At 35.7% G+C, this 19,241-nt stretch overlaps 1 protein-coding gene across 1 annotated transcript in view; it reads right to left on the bottom strand.

The window, feature by feature from the left end:
• LOC311431287 (dynein axonemal heavy chain 5-like) overlaps nucleotides 1-19,241 on the bottom strand; it is a 142,916-nt gene that overhangs the window by 86,348 nt on the left and 37,327 nt on the right. Inside the window, exons 30-41 of the mRNA XM_084508638.1 lie at nucleotides 17,994-18,105; nucleotides 17,540-17,668; nucleotides 15,895-16,094; nucleotides 15,630-15,783; nucleotides 13,175-13,441; nucleotides 12,837-12,965; nucleotides 12,194-12,409; nucleotides 10,494-10,640; nucleotides 8,699-8,871; nucleotides 6,056-6,234; nucleotides 2,510-2,697; nucleotides 1,107-1,301 (exon numbers count right to left, since the gene is read on the bottom strand). Of these exons, the coding sequence (XP_084364764.1) occupies nucleotides 1,107-1,301; nucleotides 2,510-2,697; nucleotides 6,056-6,234; nucleotides 8,699-8,871; nucleotides 10,494-10,640; nucleotides 12,194-12,409; nucleotides 12,837-12,965; nucleotides 13,175-13,441; nucleotides 15,630-15,783; nucleotides 15,895-16,094; nucleotides 17,540-17,668; nucleotides 17,994-18,105 (2,089 nt within the window). The remainder of the gene's footprint in view (nucleotides 1-1,106; nucleotides 1,302-2,509; nucleotides 2,698-6,055; nucleotides 6,235-8,698; nucleotides 8,872-10,493; nucleotides 10,641-12,193; nucleotides 12,410-12,836; nucleotides 12,966-13,174; nucleotides 13,442-15,629; nucleotides 15,784-15,894; nucleotides 16,095-17,539; nucleotides 17,669-17,993; nucleotides 18,106-19,241) is intronic.

Below are 19,241 nucleotides of genomic sequence, written 5' to 3' on the forward strand. Positions count from 1 at the left end.
TGTGAGTATTCAGCCAGGTACTGCCAAGAATCTTATTTGCATATGGCAACATTAAGACAAAAAGTTTTAATAAATTCCTGTGAAGTTTGGAAGGCAGATTACATGTTTATGATGAAGTCTGGAATCATTTGAAAAATTATAGGTCTTAGTGATCTTTTTGGTTTTTTCTCCATGTTAGTCAGCTAATTGACATTGGAATGAGTCCAGCAGAGAATAAGAGACAATGGTCAAAATTAGTAACAGAGGAAATTTCAATGGAAAATAGTGCCTGTGCCTTAGCATAATCTCCAGGAGGATCTGCTCCATGGTCTTGCCAGGCACAGAAGTGAGACTGACTGCCCTGTAGTTCCCTGGGTCTTCCTTTTTTCCCTTCTTATAAACGAGGATTATGTTTCCCCTCTTCCAGTCAGTGGGATCTTCACTGGACTGTCACAGCTTCTCAAATATGATGGACATGGCTTAGCAACTACATCTGCCAGTTCCCTCAGCTCCCATGGACTTGTGCACATTTAGGTTCCTTAGATGATCTCGAACCTGATTGTTTCCTGCAGTGGGTGGTTCATCATTCTTCCAGTCCATGCCTTTGCCTTCTGGTGACATGGCTAGAGGGCCCACAGTTTCCCTAGTCCTCCTTTGATCACTGATGTACCTATAGAGCCTTTCTTGTTGCCCTTGATGTCCCTGGTGAAATTTAATTCTAATAGGTCTGACAGCATTCAGTAAGACAGTGCCTTCTAGGCGCTCTTCAGTTATTTACAATTCTTACACTGACTCTCCAATATATCTAGTCTTCCTAAGGTAAGGAGACTGAAAAACCTGTCCTCTACAAAGTTCTGTAGAGTTCTGCACGCTGTTCCCCATATCTTCACCATTATCTGTACTGTATTTTAAATTTAAGAATTAATTTTAAACCTCCTTTACTGTACAAACTAGTTTGAAATATAAAAATAACAGTATAATTTCAAATTCTATTGCTGGAACTTGAAACTGACAACCCTAAAAACGACTAGGTTCCCAAGTGTCAAAATAATTATATATCCTAGGAAAGTAGATTCTCTACATTTCCTTCTAGTGACAGAATATGGTTGAACAAATATTTATTTTACCTGTTTAGATAACTGCTCTTCACAGAGTTTGTAGAGTGTGTAAAATTTTTGACTAAGGATTTGGTTGTCTCGGAAACCAGCACTTGCCAGCTTGACTCGCATAATAATGCCACGGTCAGGCACCATCATAGCAACTGTGCGAAACTGAATCTTCAGATTTTCTGGAAGTTCCTGTCGTCCTGCATAGCCCGGGTTCTGAAAAATGCAAAATGTAAAATAAAATATTACTTAACGATAGCAAGATAGGAAGGCTTATCTTTTCTGGTAATTATTTGGCAAGCACAGGAGCACATCCACTGGATAACTAAAGAGCGTCACAATTACTCATCACTACTAAGTTGTCCAAATACTGCAGTTCATGAAGTATCACGTGGGTATTTAGAGATGCCAAAGACACCAGACATAAACAGACAGCCACTTACGGATTTTGCTGGAGCTGTTTAAAAAAGTTATTTCCTTAGGGTCTTGATAGTGTTCCAGTGCTGAAGGTTAATGCCCCTTGTGAGCATTATCCAGACCATTTGAGTCCAAAGTTAGTCAGGCAGTACAAGCCACTACTGCATTTAATTTAAATTAATCAATCTGACCTTTCACTGAAGATGTCTAAGTCACTCATATGACTACCACATGGGTTGGTTGTGACAACAGTAGTCTCTGGCTATGCACTGATAGCTTCTTAAACTCTTCCAGCTGCTTTTACACTGCATTTTTACTGGCATTGGTACACTACTAGTTAATTTGTCAAATTGTCTTTTTTTTTTTTTCTTTTAAAACTTAGAGTGACAACATTAACAGCTTCTCAAAGATGGGAAACCTTACAATAAAGACAAATATTTCAGTTTTGCATATGTAGCCTACAGCTAAGGAGGGGGAGATACAAAGATGCTTTTAGAGTACGCTTACACTTTCCTGCTTCTTTGCCTCCTTCACTGACAGAAACAGTCCACAGACACCAAAGATAAATCTCTGGGAGGTCAGTGAACCAGAGTGAAGGTGACTTCCTTCATCCTGTCATACAGAAGGATTAAGGTCAAAAATTCTTCACAGGTGGTAAAATACTGACCAGAACACCTATGGTAGTCCTTCCAATAGTCAACTACTACTGTTTCATTTTGAAAGACTTTGATTAAAAATATGAGATGGTTGGATTTAATCTCAATCTATCAAATACTGAACAAAAAAGTAAAATATGTAGTTAATGTTGACTGCATATACCAAGTCCTAAATTCAAGTTAAAAATATTGGCAAGAGAAAATATCATTATTATCATTAGACCAAATTATTGTTCAAATCCTATTCACTATTCTCTAACAGACAGTTCCAATGATTTGAACAAGGATACTTCTATGGGCAATGAAATGGGAAAGATTGTCCATACTGGTGCTATTTATGCACATACATACCATCGTCAGAAATATACCAAATTCTCTGTCCATATCAACAACATCACCATCAGTGAAAATGAACTGAGGTTTCTTATTTTTCTTACACTGAAGTACAATATATATCTGCTGGGCAGCCACTGATAAAACTGGAAGTTCAATGCGGTTAAATTCATCAAAGCAACCCCATGCACCTGACTGGGCCAAACCTAAAAAGGCAATAAGGAAAATATTTGGTTAAACACAGTGCGTCAGATCAAGCAAGAAGAATTTATATATATATATATATAAATTATATATATAGCTTTATATGTATATATCAGATTCTATATAACAGGAGGAAAAGAGTAAAACAAATCTGAAAATAAGAAGAGTAAAAGGGATCTGAAGTCACACAACTATCATTTGTAGCAGGCCATGGAGTTCTAGACAGAGTATTAGTATCCATAAACATCATGAAACTAATGTCCTCTGGAGGGTCAAACACTCCTTCTTCTGTGTCATGTTTGAAGAATAAGAAGTAGCAGCTTTCCCAAGAGGTAACAGGAAAGCTGTGTAATCCCCTGCACTTGCACATCCACTCCACAAGAGACAAAAGCTAGCATGTCTATGCAAGAATTACAATCTTCTTTCTCGAAGCCCATAGCTGACTAGTGTTTCTATTGCCTGGGTCAAGCAAGGTCCTGGATGAACACCTTAACTAGTGCTACAAACAAATATTCAGAGGTGCTTAATTCATCCCAATGGCCTAGTGGAGCTTAGCTGGGCTTAAGACATATGAAGACAGCTCTAACATACAGTACATACAGGTACTATTAAAGAAATTGAATGTAACATTGCACAAAACTTTAATCTGTCTTATTGGGCCTACTGCTCAATTTCATCTCTGATGAAAGTAAACCCCAATACAGAATTTTTATCATGGAGCTGCCCTAGTCTTGCTGCTCCCTTGGAAAAAAAAAAAAAAAAAAAAAAAAAAAAAAAAAAAAAAAAAAGCAAATGTTTTTCAAATTCATTTGGTTCCATTTGTTTCATATACTACATGGCTATTAGGACCCAGACTGAGGAAAAAAAAAAAAAAAAGAAAAAGAAAAAAAAAAAAAGTGTTTTTGCTACTTGATTTAATAAACAGCAATATCTACTCTTAGGGATATAGCAAGGAAAAGCCCTAAAGCTGAACATTCTTTAACAAAGAGACTCTGTCCCTTATCATAATATCTCCTACACTTATTACCTGTATATCAAATGTATTTTTTGAAATTGCTTTCTCTAAAGGATGATTTCAGTTCTAGCCAAGCAATTTTTCCTTGGGGAAGGAAGAATATCACTTGTTCTGTAATGCCACCTGCTGCATGGCATTGGGAAACCTGACTCTCAGGCAAGGCCAATATCCTCCAGTTTTGAATTAATTAAGTTCTTGCAAAATTATTTCCCTCTGGCAGTGAAGACAGAAAGACAGACAGACAAAAAGAAAGAAAGAGAACATACACACACAAACATAGCACCACATACACACAAGCAAAGGCATGGCAAGCAAACTGTCAGCTGCATAACAGCTTAGAGCCAATTTAATTTTGCTGTGCACTGTCATATTGTGCATAAAGGAGAGGGAAAGGGAAAAAGGGAAAGGGAAAAAGGAAAAGGGAGAAAGGGAAAGGGAAAAGCTGTATATAATCCCACCTTTTTCTCACTCACAGACACCCAACTAAAAACTGAAAATTGTGACCTTGACTGAAAAGTATTCCTACACACAGCTAGTTCAGTCTCTAGCTGAGAAATGTTCCTGCATCTGTTTGTTATTATATAAATGAGCAGCTTTACATAGTTCCTGACCTCTAGGGGACTATTTTCTCTTTTGATATGCAATGATCTGGCCTTAGTCAGATACATAGTATTTACCTCTGGTAAGGACTACAATAATATGTTCAGCACAAGAAGTCATAAGCTTCTAGGAAACTTTAACCCACATCCCAGTGTGACTTAATGAGATACTGTGAAAACTGTTTTCTGCTCCCACTGCTCATCAGAGTACCACAGGAGCCAGCTTCAGCCTCACCCAAGGCAGTGAATTCACCTAAAAAGATCAAAACTAAACCTTAAAATTAACTAAAAGGCTAACTAATGCTTAAAGCGAAGACAGTGATGAAACACTTCATTCCTGTGACACAGCAAAACATCTGTTAAGAGTGGACTCTTTATGGGACCAGTTCAGGACCAGGGAATAGAGTCTTACAATGGCTAAGGACAGTCACAAGCTCTACCAACTGCAGCTTTCCAATAGCAGCTGTGCTACCACAGATTAGTGATATGGAAATGATATGGTTGATGTAGCAGGGAGCACTTTATCCTCTCTTTCTGTAGGAGTGTCTTCTTGACTGTTTAAGAGAGATAGAGAGAGATACCAGCACCTTTTCAAAGCTCCATGCATCCCTTCTGTCATGGATCATGGTTCAGAGGAATAGGGGATGGAGGCTGGCTGAGGCAAACAAAGCAAGAATGGAAATATTTTTTATTTATGTTCACATTCTTATAAATGGTGCTAATGTCTTGAATTTTCAGTTACTGAGAAGCAGGGCATTCTGCAGAATGCATAACTAGACAGACAAAAAATTCAGAGCCATTATCAGAAATATTTGGCAAATTGGTGTTTGTTTTTTGTTTTCCTTCTTTCTCTGTTCTACTTGTTCCCATTTTCCTTTTTTAATACATCCATTAAAGAAAATTAACAAGTTAATGAGGCCCAAAAATGTCTGTAAAGGAACAAAAGGATTAGGAAGAAGAACAGTGAAGTCCAGCGAAATTAGTCCTAGTCCTGTTTTTAACCCAGCTCTTCTAAATATGTACTACTTGATCAAACTCAGCCATACACAAACCCAGTAAGACCACAAAGGAGACTGGATAGAAAGATGAAAAATTAAATATAAAATCATCTTAATTCAAATATGGCATAGCTTTCAGGCTTTCTGTCTTCATTAGAAAAGCTTAACTGGATACTCTTAAGCTTTTAAATATAAAATCAAATACAAAAGCTACTTCTATTAAAATCTTGGCCAGCTCTGCTCATTTCTTAATTAAAAATAGAAATGATCTCCAGGTTATATTTTCAATGTTCAGGAAGTATTACAACATTGAAAATTATTTTTATGATAGCTTGTGTTCAGTTTAAGAGCCCACCACTTACAGAAAATAGTTACGTTCTTGGGTCTGCAAGTCCATATAAGCCATTGTAGCTATATACAAGAAAACAGACATCATGCAGTTCACAGACATTGGATCATCTGACCACTGCTTGCAAAACTGACTTTAGAGCTCTGTTTATAACATAACCAAACAAACATGCTTATATGTTTGGTTATGTTTATAACATAACCAAACAAACAAAAAATGGAAAGCATGGGAAAAACAAAACAAAACAAAACAAACAAAACCAAAAAAATCAAACATCAGGCCAAACTGATAAACATGCATCTGGAAATGTGAGAAAATAGGGAAGAAAATATCCCTCGATAACTAATGAAGAAACAAAAACTGATGACTGTAAAATGAACAAACCAGATTATTTCTTACCTTTATAGATACGGCCCAATCCTCTGTAGTCCATTTGGTCTGAACAATTGAAAACAACAACATACTTTCCCAAGCATTTTCCCATGTCTTTAGTTGTCTCTGTTTTCCCTGTCCCTGCAGGCCCTGCAGGCGCACCACCCATGCTCATGCCCAGGGCCTGTGCCAGAGTGATGTAACACCTGGAGACAGAACAAGCGGCTTTTTACTAGGACAGACAATGATAAGACAAGGGGAGTGGTTTAAAACTAAAACAGGGGAGATTTAGATGAGATGTTGGGAAGAAATTCTTCACTCAGAGGGTGGTGAGGCAATGGCACAAGCTGCCCAGAGCAGCTGTGGATGCCCCATCCCTGGAGGTGCTCAAGGCCAGTCTGGATGGAGCTTTGGGCAACCTGGGCTGATGGGAGGTTTCCCTGCCCATGGCAGGGGGCTGGAACTGGGTGGGCTTTAAGGTCCCTTCCATCCCAAACCATTCTGGGATTCTGTGATCAATCCTTTTCTGCTATTAATTACTTGAAGGTCCCTTAATGTAACCACAGCATTTGCATTATATAGAGCTGGGGGAGGGGGCAGAAATACTTGTTCTTCCTTGCGGTAAGTACTGGGTTGACATCCCCAAGGTTAATTCACAGCCTCCCCAGATAGCATGGAGACTAGTGAAGGGAGAAAGAAGGCTACTGTTCTAACCTATAATGTTCCAAAATCCCAGCAAGCCCATGTCCAACAATTTTAACCCTGTGATACTCAATAACTTTATGATATGTCTGGGGAGAGAAAATGGGCACTGGAAAAGAAACAAATGGCAATGTCTAGTATAACTTCCTATAAAGTAATACAGTGCTCATCGTAACACTGGCAGTAATAATGCTTTATTGCCTTATTACACTGTAATCAGTAACAGGCTCTCAGTTAACACTGAAAAAATACAGTCCCTAACAGTTCTGTTGCTGAAACAGAGTTAAGGACAAAATCCCTACATGGCAAAAGTCCTAAGAAAGAAGACAGCACTTGCATTTCTTTTTATTTTAACTGCCGTGACATGGTCTGTGTCTGACATGATGCTCAGGAGCATTCAATTTCAGGCCCACCATCTTAATGTAGTGTATTTCTTATGTACTTCAGGAATCCTTCTGACCACAAGGTCATTAGCCAAACAGCACTCGACTCCAAGATGATTAACAGAAAGCACAAATATTATTATTTGAAAATTGTCAGGGGCTCATACAAGTCCATATGGCAGCATTAAAGTATTAAAAAGGAAAAGCCTATAAGGGGAATTAATTCTGTTCTCACACAATACTACTTAGGTACATAGGTTTCCCCTAACAACACTAAAAAATATCCCTGCTTCAAACACTCTTTCAGTACATCACAGTAGATAGCCACCAATCTCTACAGCTCTGCTTGGATCTTGTAGGTTTGGCCAAGAACAGATACCTGTGGGGTTTATTTTGCTATTGTTACAGCCTAAGCTCATGCAAAAGACTCATTTTCTTCCAAAATGCCACTCTGTGCTAGTTTTCAATCTCACGTGACATTGTATCCTGAACCAATCTCTAGCCAATCAGGCTGCATTTTAATTCTGTGAACAAATTTTGAATAACTGCATTTTCTTGATACTGTCTCTTAATGGGTAAAAATGTTGTCTCCATGGTAGTGCTGCCATACCCACTAATCAAATGCATGTTTACTGCTGCAAACAGATCTCTATCTAGCATAGGAATAATAAGGTACATTACATAGAATTTGGCAGATGTGTGATATATATTAAAAACTAGGTATCCAAGCACAGGGCTTTGGCTCTCTAAATAGCTCACTGGGCATAATTTCAGTTCAGAAATTGGCAAAAGTCTGAAATTTCACTTAATAAGTAAATAAAATCTTGCAATACAGAGAGTGCAAAGATAATTCCAGCATTAATTCAACAGCCTGCAGCCATTCTTCACATAACAAACTGAACATGCACAGTATTTTGACACTCCTCTTCACACGTAACAAGTTTTGGCATCACAAATACAACTGCCTCTTGCCTAGGTGAAGCGCTACTGAGTACTTCAGGAAAATAAGCATATACCAGAGTTTGTACTGTGATGCATAACTCTCCAGCAATAAAAAGTTCTCCATAAATTTTGTGTTCAAAACTTATGTTTTTGTTGTTTAGTTTTGTTTTCTTTTCTTTTTGCACTCCATGGGCCTTGCTTTAAACCATGCTTCTACTAGTTATTCGAGGCAATGTCCTAAGTTACTGACTTTTAGCTCTCGGATGACTTCAAACTAATTATTTGCCATAACCCCAAATTCAAATGCAACTATTAGCTTACTGAAAGCAGCAACATACTGTTATGTAGATCCACTTTGTTTAGTGGATGTAGTTTATAACATTCAGCTATGGTCACCCTGAGCACAAGTAAGCTTTCAATATCTACCACAGCACACACAGCTCAAACAAACATTCAGAGAAAAGTCAGGGTCCCTCACTGGGGTGCCTGTTTTCTCTAAATGAATATATAAGCACTGGCCTCTGCTGTTCGGCATCAATATTGCAGCACTATACTGCAAACCAATGAATTCTGACTCTCATGAAAGTTAAAGAAAATAAGTCTTTGCTTCAAGTACTGTATACTGCCATCTTTTTATAGTTACCTGTCAGTTAAAGGAGTTATAACAAGTCTGTCCGTACACCCTAAGTATTCATTGCAGTAGGTGAACTCTACATCAGTGATTTGGATAACACATTTATCCAAGTCTTCGAGAAAATAAAATCGAGACTGTTTTTGCCATTCAAAATCAGATGGAGATTTAACATTCATACGGACCTACAATAGAAGAGAAATATTATTAATACAGAAACAGTATAACAAATTCATCTTCAGTTCTGTTCTCCCTACACAAGAAAATCTGCTATGCATAAATTCAAGAGATCAAAGACTGAACATAAAATGAGTCAGGATTCAAGACATCCAGTATTCTTTTCAAACCTCATTGTATGACTTGATCTGATCCTTTTTAATCTTTCTGATCACTTTGATTTTCCTCTGAATTGTGTAGAGAAATTGTGGATTTTGTTGTAGAAAGATATTGAAGAACAAGGATGGTAAGCTTCATAAAAAGCTAAGCAATAATATTGGTTACACTCCATGATGTCACTACTCATGGAAATATTAAATGCTAGACAAAGATGAAATGCATTCTACACGTCTATGTACTTCTTTAGTTGGGATATATTCTTCTGTATGAAGTCGCCACATGTTTAGAACTGTAGTATATTAATAGATCTTGATTCATTATATTTGACACATGATCTCAAAACCATTGTTCTCTTACAAAATACGTGGTTATTGGCATTGTAGATATACTTCAAGGGGAAGGAGAGATTATGGTTTCCCAACCACTTCCCCATACTTTCTCTTAATCAAAAAAAAAAAAAAAAAAAAGTAAAAAAAAAAAACCATTTAGCAGGGAATAGGATGTTTTAACAGAATGGGATAATATTAGATGAATCAATTAAGGATCCTTGCCTTGGATTTCTCACTGATTTTTTATTTCACATATAGACCCTTTAAAATTAGCCCATTTTCTGTGATTCAATTTTGTTACAATATGACATTACATTAATTCATAATGAAATGTCCAATTAAGAAACCAATTATGAAAATCAAAAATTATGAGCACAGGATAAAACCATTTGCTTAACTTAGAACCTGGCAGTTTTCTTTCCAACTTTTAGTATTTCTTGATGATTTTCTTTCTTTACACAGGCATTTAATATTTATCTTCCTAAAGTACACATACAAATTAAACAGCGTTGTATTGTATTACTAACCTTTACATACTGCAAGCTTTTTGAAAGTTATTTTACTCCCATTTTTGTAAATATAGTTTCATATATTGAAAAAGCTTATCTAATGGAAATTTGATGCAACCCAATTATAAAAATAAAACAAAACATTTAAATATCTGTTCTGGGTATTGTTGCTATCCATTTCAAACATGTGAAACCTCACTGCTTTAATCTTCAAATAACTATTACCTTAAATCAACACAGAGGCCAGAATGGAAAACATACAATTGATAGCAATACTAAAGGGCCATTTTTTCTTTTTTTACATTTTATTTAAATAATTTATTAAATTTTCAATTTGTGAGAACATCTTAATTCTAAAAATTTAAGCTTTTTGCCCGCAATGAATTTTTGCATGAGTATCAACAACCATTTTAAAAACTGAAGAGCAGTAAGCCTGAATCCATGAACTTATCTATAATTCACCCTTATCTCTGCATGACATCTATATGAAATGAAACGGAGTAGAACAGATATGCTATATCACAGCACTAATATCAGAGCTACTCAAAGAGAATACATTGTAAGATTTGTTTATAAATTATATGCACAAAAGCTTCCATAGAGAAAGTCCCTTAAAGGTTTTCAAAAACTTACCAAATCATCAAAGATATCTTTCTGGTGTACATGAATAGTGATTAAAGTTTCATATTTTGTGCGCTCCATTCTTGTCAGATCGTGTGTTGTCATATCGATCAAATCATTCAAAAGCTCCAAAAACTTCTGATTTGTTGTGTGCATTACCTTTTCCATATAGCAAGAATAGTCATATTAATATAAAAATAATTTGCTTTTCCAGTGTTTAAAAAAAAAAATCTGCAAACACCTGTGCTCATGAAATCTACGACTTTCTTTGTATTTATTAGGTTTAGAATCCTAAATTTGGATATGCAGGCTGCCTTCCATGCACACATTCCTAGCCCAACAAAGTACAATATTGTTATATATCTAGGTGAACAGGTCACATGAGATTTTATTCCAAGATTAGTGTTCCCTCTACTATATATTACAACTTCAAATGATTGCATGTACTTTTTCAGAACCATAAGCCTTTGGGTTTGGGTATTAAACATTAGCCTGACCAGTATCTACTCTTCAGGGAGGGCACAGAAACCTCGAGATCTATCTCATACTCTAATGCCACTACTGAAATAATAATTTCTTATGTGGTACCACACTCTGTTTCAAAATTCCACAAAATACAAAATGACTATACAGTACAGATTTAGGTAAACTGTGTCAGCCTATGTCAGTGATTTTCCTGGTACACAATAAATCATTAAGCACTGAGGTGTCAGAAAGGACAGTTCATATTTATTCCTGTTCCAAGTATGTGAGAGAACAATCACAAGCTTTCTGTGAATATATGCAAACCCTAAAACTCCCCTTGCTTGCTGAGAAAACAACTGCTAAAAACACTCTAAAAGTAACAGAGCAGTATAGAATCTCCCTACCCCTCAAAAATATATAAAGTTTGTCCAACAAACTTCTAGGCGATGCAAAAGAATCTGAGTCTACTTAGTTTTAAAAACTGGTCTGCACCCTTTTTAAATTTTGTATGATGCAGAAAAGGAGGCACTAAATGGTATTCTCTACAGTCTAGAGTCTGTTTTAATTTACTCTGAAAGTACAACAAAGTACCTTTCTCCTCCACTTTCTTTTATTGTACTATGGTGTTAGTATTTCTTAGTCTCATTTCACTGTATATTCCTGATTAACAGTAATTTTCAACTCTTTAGTTCGTATCCTCTCCTTTCTACTTCAGAGAATCAGTGTTATTACATTAGTAACAGCTTGCTGTTAACAATATCTTCGAGTGTTTGAGATGAAACCAGCATCTCTTCAAATAGCTTCTATTCTTTCCCTTGCCTAAAAAAATATAGAGCACACTAACTGCAGATTCTAACACATTCTGTTACAGTAGACCAAAGCCCATAAAGTTCAAATATTTCTCCAAATATGGGGAGCTCTTATTTCTTTCCAAATCTGATTTTGGGAAAGTAATAGGATGAGATTCACTGTATTCCCAAAATGACAAATTAGCTCTTCTCAAGATTAATGTGCTGTCAAAACAACAGAGAAAAATCACAGGATTAGAAACAATTTTAAAGCATATGCTGGGGGATTTGTGACCTCTTAACACTTTTAATTATTTTATTTTCCTGTTAGTTAATTTTGTATTCAGGTTACTTAATTTGTATTTTTTGCTTTTTCCTATGAATTACTTTATTTTTTCACAATATGTACTGATCCAAACAATATTTTTAATTAATCCCCAGAGATTCATTAAATACTACCTTTTTGTCTGTTTTGGTACTGTTCAGTGCATTCTCTGCATCTCTGGTCCAAATCATTTGAATTCCCAGAAGTCCTATTTGTGCAGGAAACATTGCCTGAAAATCATACAGTTTAAATCCTGAGTCGCTAATGGCCACTGATGCCTCTCTAATGATGGTGTGGATTGTTTTCCTAATCCCATTCAGCAGCTGACCTAACCAGAATTCCACATTGCCCTGAAACAAACAAGAAAATACTTTTAAAGAATTAGTTTATGAATAATTCACAAGGAGAAACAGCCCTGTGTGACTTCTCTTTTCCAGTCCTTCAAACTCCCACTCCCCTGTTTGCTATTCTCTTTGCTTTTTTATGTTATTTTCTAACCTAAAAGATTCCTGTCCTCCTTCTGCTCCACTGCATTTCTGTGTGCCCTTATAGTGATGGATTTAGCACTTCATATCAGCACTGATGGAAAAAACAGCTAAAGTAATTGTTACAGAATGACACAAGACTCCTGTCCTTTCCGGCCTTGAATATGCTGTTCACATTGGAAGGTATTCATTCAGCTAGTCAAATTGTAACACAATGCAACACTGTTGGTCACTACAACATAAATTTACTTTAAATCAAGTCATGAAAAAGTGTAATTTATACTGCTGTTACCTGAGCTATAACTGGTTCAATAATATTGACCTGTTCTCCTTCTTGAGATTCAAACAACAAAATCTGGTCGTAGCTTTTTTCATTAAATCCAACTCGGTTAACATTGTCAAACAAACTTAATAAGTGTGCCTGCAATAGAATCAGAAAAAAAAAAAGAAAAAAGAAAAAAAGTTGCATAAACTGATCTGATATGGCATTCTTACTCTACTTTTAAATTATGTATTAGACCCTTCTGTAGGTTTTCCACAAATGAAAAAAATTCACTCAACTAAATAACGCTCTGTGGTACTCACTTACTAATATCGACTGTAGGAACAATATTGCTTTATTACTTATACCTGAATAGTATGGGAATCAGATGCTTGACCAAGGATTTCCAGAAGAGCAGGATCAGACACAAAAAAAAATCTTGGAAATATTAACCGTTTTTTTTCTAAATACCCAGTCAGGGATTTCTGACAGATTTCCAATTGTTCCAGCAAATGTGGCAATAGCTGTGACAAAGTCTCATCTCCAACACAGCACTGTACGATGTTTGACGTTTCATGGGCTCTCTGCATGATTTTCTGCCATGATTTATCAATGTTCTGAAATCTTCTGGCTTCCTGGAGTATGTGAAAAATACATTAGTTCTTCCTAATATTTGTCAATTTCTAAAAATCAAAGAAATGCATCAGGCAAGGTAATAGTTTAACATTTCCTCTGCAGCTCAAGTCTTTTTAAGTCTTTTTTTTTTTTTTTTTTTTGCTAATATATGAATATTTATAGGCATGCTTACAATAATCAGTGTTTATATGATCAAAGTTCAAATTGCAAGAGAAAGAGTCCAACGTGATAGCTCTGAAAATGTCTTTTTCTTCATGCTAAGCACCAAAAAATTGTCCATATAAAAGGATTCCAACACACTTGCATTAAAAAACAAACAGCAACCTTCTCACAAATGAGTCTTCCTAATAGCAGCACACAACATAGTGTAATGCAATACGGACAGCTCCACACAGGTTATGAGGAGTAACTTAGTAGTAATACTTTACTAACAAAAACCATATAAACAGCCTGCGACTGCTGCACTACTGAAGTATTGTAGGTAGGCGATGGGAGACAAATTCTCAACTACTGAGAGCTGGAAAGTAAATATTTTTCTACCCTGGATATACCAACTGTAAAAACTCTTCACCTACAACAGATGAAATGTTAACAAGGTCATAAATAATCAGAGAGCTAGAAGTATGGATCAAGAGAGCATCCAAAACAGGTCTTCCCCTCAGTTTTAACTCTCCTTCAAGCCAAACAAGCCCAGCTTGCTGAATCTTTTCTTGTATATCATGGATAGCACCTCATTCTTATCACTCTCTTCCATTCTCTCTCATATTTATCTATGTGTTTCTTTAGCCAAAAAATAGTAAAATATTCTTGCTATCAGTTATTTCTGTTCATGCATTTCACTTTTCTGCCTGTATGCTACAGAGCAACAATCAAAAACTAATTTCCTGACAGTACTGTGAGAGTGTCAAAAGCCTATCTAGGTATATAGCAACTACTTTTTTTCCCTCTATCCACAAAGCATGCTATCCACACTAAAAATAAGCTAGATTTGTTTGATATGTTTTGCTCCTAATAAAACCATACCAACTGTTATTAATCTCCTTGTTAACTTTCAAATGCTTACAGACCACTTGTTTTTTTGTTGCGGTATTCATGCAGGTATTGCAATTAAGCCCACCAAATCTATGATTAATTCTCCACCAAGCTCCTCCTCCTCCTCCTTCTCCTCTTTCTTTAAAGGCAGTAATCACATTTGCTTTTTTCCAGAATAGTAGTTCACATATCATCCTTGTAAAAAGCAGTTTCAGCAGTTAGCAAATACCTCACTTGTTCTGTGGTATTTGTTCATCTGCAGAAACTGCCTATTGATTCTCTGATAAATATTAAAAATATAAACACATCTCATGAACTAAAAAAAAAAAAATCGTATTATCTTACATAACAGTTAAGAAAGCTTTACTTAAGTTACAAAAATTAATGTTACTTTTGGAAATGGTAAGCGTTTAATTATAAAAAGTGTGTCCTGCAATAAATTTGTATTTAATAATTTCCAAATCATTTTGGTTTTGTTAAGCTATAGACCTGGTTGATCCCTCATAGAAGGTACTAAACTGTGGTGTGTTGAAATGATATGAAAGCCTCTGACTAGGAGAGGCAACAGGGAAGATGACTTGTTCTAGTCTTTCTCTCTTGCAGGAAGTCAGAGCATTTCTTAAATCTTTCGCAGCTGCCTTCATGGAAGGCCAAAACTGCCTTTTGAAGAGACTGCAATAGTTCACACAGATTACAATACATACAGTTGCCAAAGTCTCCCAGCATCTCTCTGGGACTTAGTTATACTGAGTCCTAGGAAGTACAGAACATACAGAAAGTTGCATTATTATTTAACTTAGAGCCTACCAACATGCACATAGGGAGAAAGGAATATTTCCATATATGGAAGACATGATAAACTAGTTTTGTACCATTAAATAGTACTGAACCCTGTGCTATCTATATGATTCACTAATAATGCAAGCTGACAAGGACAGTTGAGCCTGAATTATAAACAATCCTGTTCCTTTAGGTTTCACTAAGTTCTATGCAGTTCAACCAGACAGACCTCAGTTTGGCAAAACTTCTTCTGAAGTGCCTGTGGATAACCCACAAACCTTTATTATTATAACGCCTTTTTAAGTAAACTCTGTGATGTGGCTAATCTCTTGTTATAACATACAGCCATTGACATATTATCGTAATTCAGCATACCTGAGGTAGTTGTTTTGCAATGTCTCCAGCAATAAACACAGCTTCAAGGTAAATCCAGAGGTTTTGCACAGCAATCCAGTTTTCAATTATTTCTGCAGTGTTGGTCAACTTCTGAACCCACTGTTGTATAGTGGACTTAAACGGTGCATTATACCTGTATAAACAACAATTAAAGGGAACAAACAAACAAACCCCTTAGATGATAACTGTTTACTTTTGGTTTTGAATAGATTTACACAATACATGCATATTTTAACTTTTGTACCTGTTGCTCATGAGTGACCCCAATATCATCAGGCTGTCTTCCACCAAGGCTATTTTCTCTAATATATCTGATCCTTTCAGAAGGAGTTCTCCTCGTGCTTTGAACTGGCCAAAACTGAAAGTATGAGTACTCCATTCACTGATGACATGCTTCAATTTTGCTTCAATATCCTTTTCTTTAACAGCGCTGATGCATATATCCTATGTAAAATTAAACTAGTAATTGGTATTCCTCTAAGGCTAGCATAATGCACACTCTTAAAGGCAATAAAAATTCATTAGCTAGATCCAGATTTCAGTATGAGCTCTAGCTAATGGAAATATACATCAAAACATCTCAAAATTATTATGCTATACCACTAGATTTTATTACAGAATTATTTGTAAATGAAATAGTTTATGGGCACTTGGTCACCTTACACTTTTGAAAATTCACCAACTCAGTAAACCTGCAGGCAGAACTTACCTCTCTGCACATATTGAAATTGGAAGTCTAATATATCCACTGAGGGGGGTTAGGGAAAATTCGCATTACCAGTCAAAACCAGGAAGCAGTCTAAGAACAGAGTGTGTGGAGGCAACATGACTGTCTGCTACCTCTTGAAGACCATGAGGACAGGAATATCATAAAATTGGCTATTGCATCAGAAAGAAAAAGAGCAGCTACTCAGATTGGACTACCCCAAGTTCAGGTTCAGGAGCATACTAGATGCCATCACAGGCTTAAAATCTTCCTTTGAATGTAAAGCTATCACTCTGAACCCTTTAAAAGGCTTAAATTCTTGCCTGGAAATTGGGTATAGCTGAGATTTGATTTTTCATGTTTCTGTCTTAGAAGTGTACCTCCTTTGTGGAACTAGATAATTCAGCTCACTACTGTGGAGAGACCACAGGTTTAGCAAACATTCACAATGAAACTGAAGTTTGAAACAGCTGGGTCTTCCCTTCTTTATTTTTAGTTATTCTTTATGCTTGCAAAAGGTAACAATAGCATAAAGCTAGTACTTGCTAGATGACAATTGCTCCCAAAATGGAGGGGGCAATATCTTTGTAGTCTGTGCATGTTACACAAGCTTTCTCATTCCTATGTGCTTGTGTGAAGAGTCAGTTTTAAATATAAAAGAACTCTACTGTCCTTTAATACTTTTTAAGTATCTGATTAGTAAAATGCCTCACTTCTACAACATTCCAAGGATTTCAAGCATTTAACAGGATCAGATTTACGATGACTATTTTTTTTCCTCTGATGAAACACTTAAAAAGAAGAAAAAATATAGAAGTAGACAAACCCTGAAACAGAAGTATGACAGAATCACACTACTCTTAAAACAACAGAATTCCTTCTAGGGAGGGATTAGTGTAATACCAGTTTTTTATTTAACTGATAAAAGGATAAAAAAAATGATAAACTTTTTTTTTTTTTTTTTTTAACTTTTAAACTGATAAAATTTTAGCTGATAAAAGGATAAAAGGAAATAAACTAATCATCATTGCTGTTATCAGATACCAAACTCTATTCTTCAAAAGAATCCTCCAACAAAAGTCAAATTTGTTTAGGTTACAAAGCTGACTAGAAACAGGATTCCAAAAGTACAGAATTCAGATCACAAGAAAATAATTAAAAACAAAGAGAAAATAATATATACCTCAACATCTTCTTTATATTTTAATAAAGAAGCATCCATTATGTTTTTCAAAGAGAAGTTTTCAGAGTCAACATCAAAGTGATGTCCAGTTACTTGTGCAATTCTTTCCCAGTGTCGTGGCATCATTGCCTACAAAAGTCCACAGGAATTAGGAAAGTTTTTTTTTTTAAATCTAATATTTTTAAGATGAGAATGATCTTAATCTGATTTTTTTTCAATATATCTGTTAAACAAATAGAGGAGTCTGGACTTCCCCTCTACTGAAAGCATTAATAGTTCTCCTAATCACACCATGAAGTTTTTTATTTTACTTTTCTGTAACTAATGGTAACTAGTTATTTTTGCAAAAAAAAGAAAGCTGTTCTAATCAGTAAAAATAATCATAAAAAGCCTCCTGTAGTCATAAACAGTTTTTCAAGTGAATTTTATCTCCAAATTATTATGCCAAGCATACTTTGTTTGCCATCATTTCAAGCAAAGGACAGCTTTCTGCAAAGTCATCAATTTTCTTTTTTAGGTCTTGAAATGCTTGCCATTCCTTCAGTGCTTTAGGTAACTTACGGATTCTATAAAATAAACATAAAAGAAGAAATAAATGATTTTTCATAACCACAATTCAATATTTAATAATAGAACATATTTTCATCTTTCAACCTGTGGACCCATAAAGAAAAATCCTGTTACAAGCTCACAACATAAAATATAGCCTATTATTTCCAACTGCAGGCATGGAACACTGCTAAAGACAGTAGAAGCCACACTTGAACAGTTTGGTTTCCATTTCAGTTTACATTAAAAAGATTAATTTTATGTACACACCTATGTCTGAACTTAAGCCTTTGCAGTATCACTGCATTATGAAAAATTTGAAAATACACCCAACTTTGTAAAGGGGAAAAAAAGGATGAAACAACACATTTTTTCAGGCAAAATAAAATACATCCTAAAACAAAATTTATCTGCCTGCAAACAGAAAAATACTTCAGTTTCAATCAAATAAGTCCTGTTTTATATCTAGTTTGTATGAAAGATGGTTAAAGAAAAGTCTTCCTTAATGCACAAGTTCAATATGAAAAATAAAGGAAAATTAAGAATATCTAGTACTATGAATTGTCACAGCTCCATTTACTTCTAACAAGTCAGGTCAATTTACATCTGCCAAAGGTATGGACTAAAGGCTGGCAGCGTTTCTCTTACAGATCATTGGCAGAAAGGAGAAAGAGCACAAAACCAATCCATAATGAAAAATTCCTTCAAAGAAATTTTTCATTTTTCACAGCTCAAAATCAGACAGATCTGTCACACAACACGGGAGCATGTCTGAATTCTTCACTGCTTGCTGTTGTGGGGTAGATGGGAGGTGTCTCTGCCCATGGGAGAGGGTTGGAACTGGATGATCTTTAAGGTCCCTTCCAACCCAGACCATTCTCTGATTCTATGAACATATGCATACTGTCGCAGCACTGCAATGATCTCTGTAGTCTTTCATCTTGAATACAACAACAGACGATATCAAATACGCTACAGAAAAGCACTGTAGAATTGAAAAATATATTATTCCATGTGTGTATAAGGCTTTAAGAACCAGATTCTAGCTACTTCTATGCTGAGGCACAACAACATGCTTACAAACGCTGCCTTAGGCTCGCAATTGGAAACAGTAACATTATTATAAAAGGGAAATTTCCCTCTAGCTGTTACC

Source organism: Aythya ferina, assembly GCF_964211825.1.
Source record: "Aythya ferina genome assembly, chromosome: 2".
Taxonomy (NCBI): Eukaryota; Metazoa; Chordata; class Aves; order Anseriformes; family Anatidae; genus Aythya; species Aythya ferina.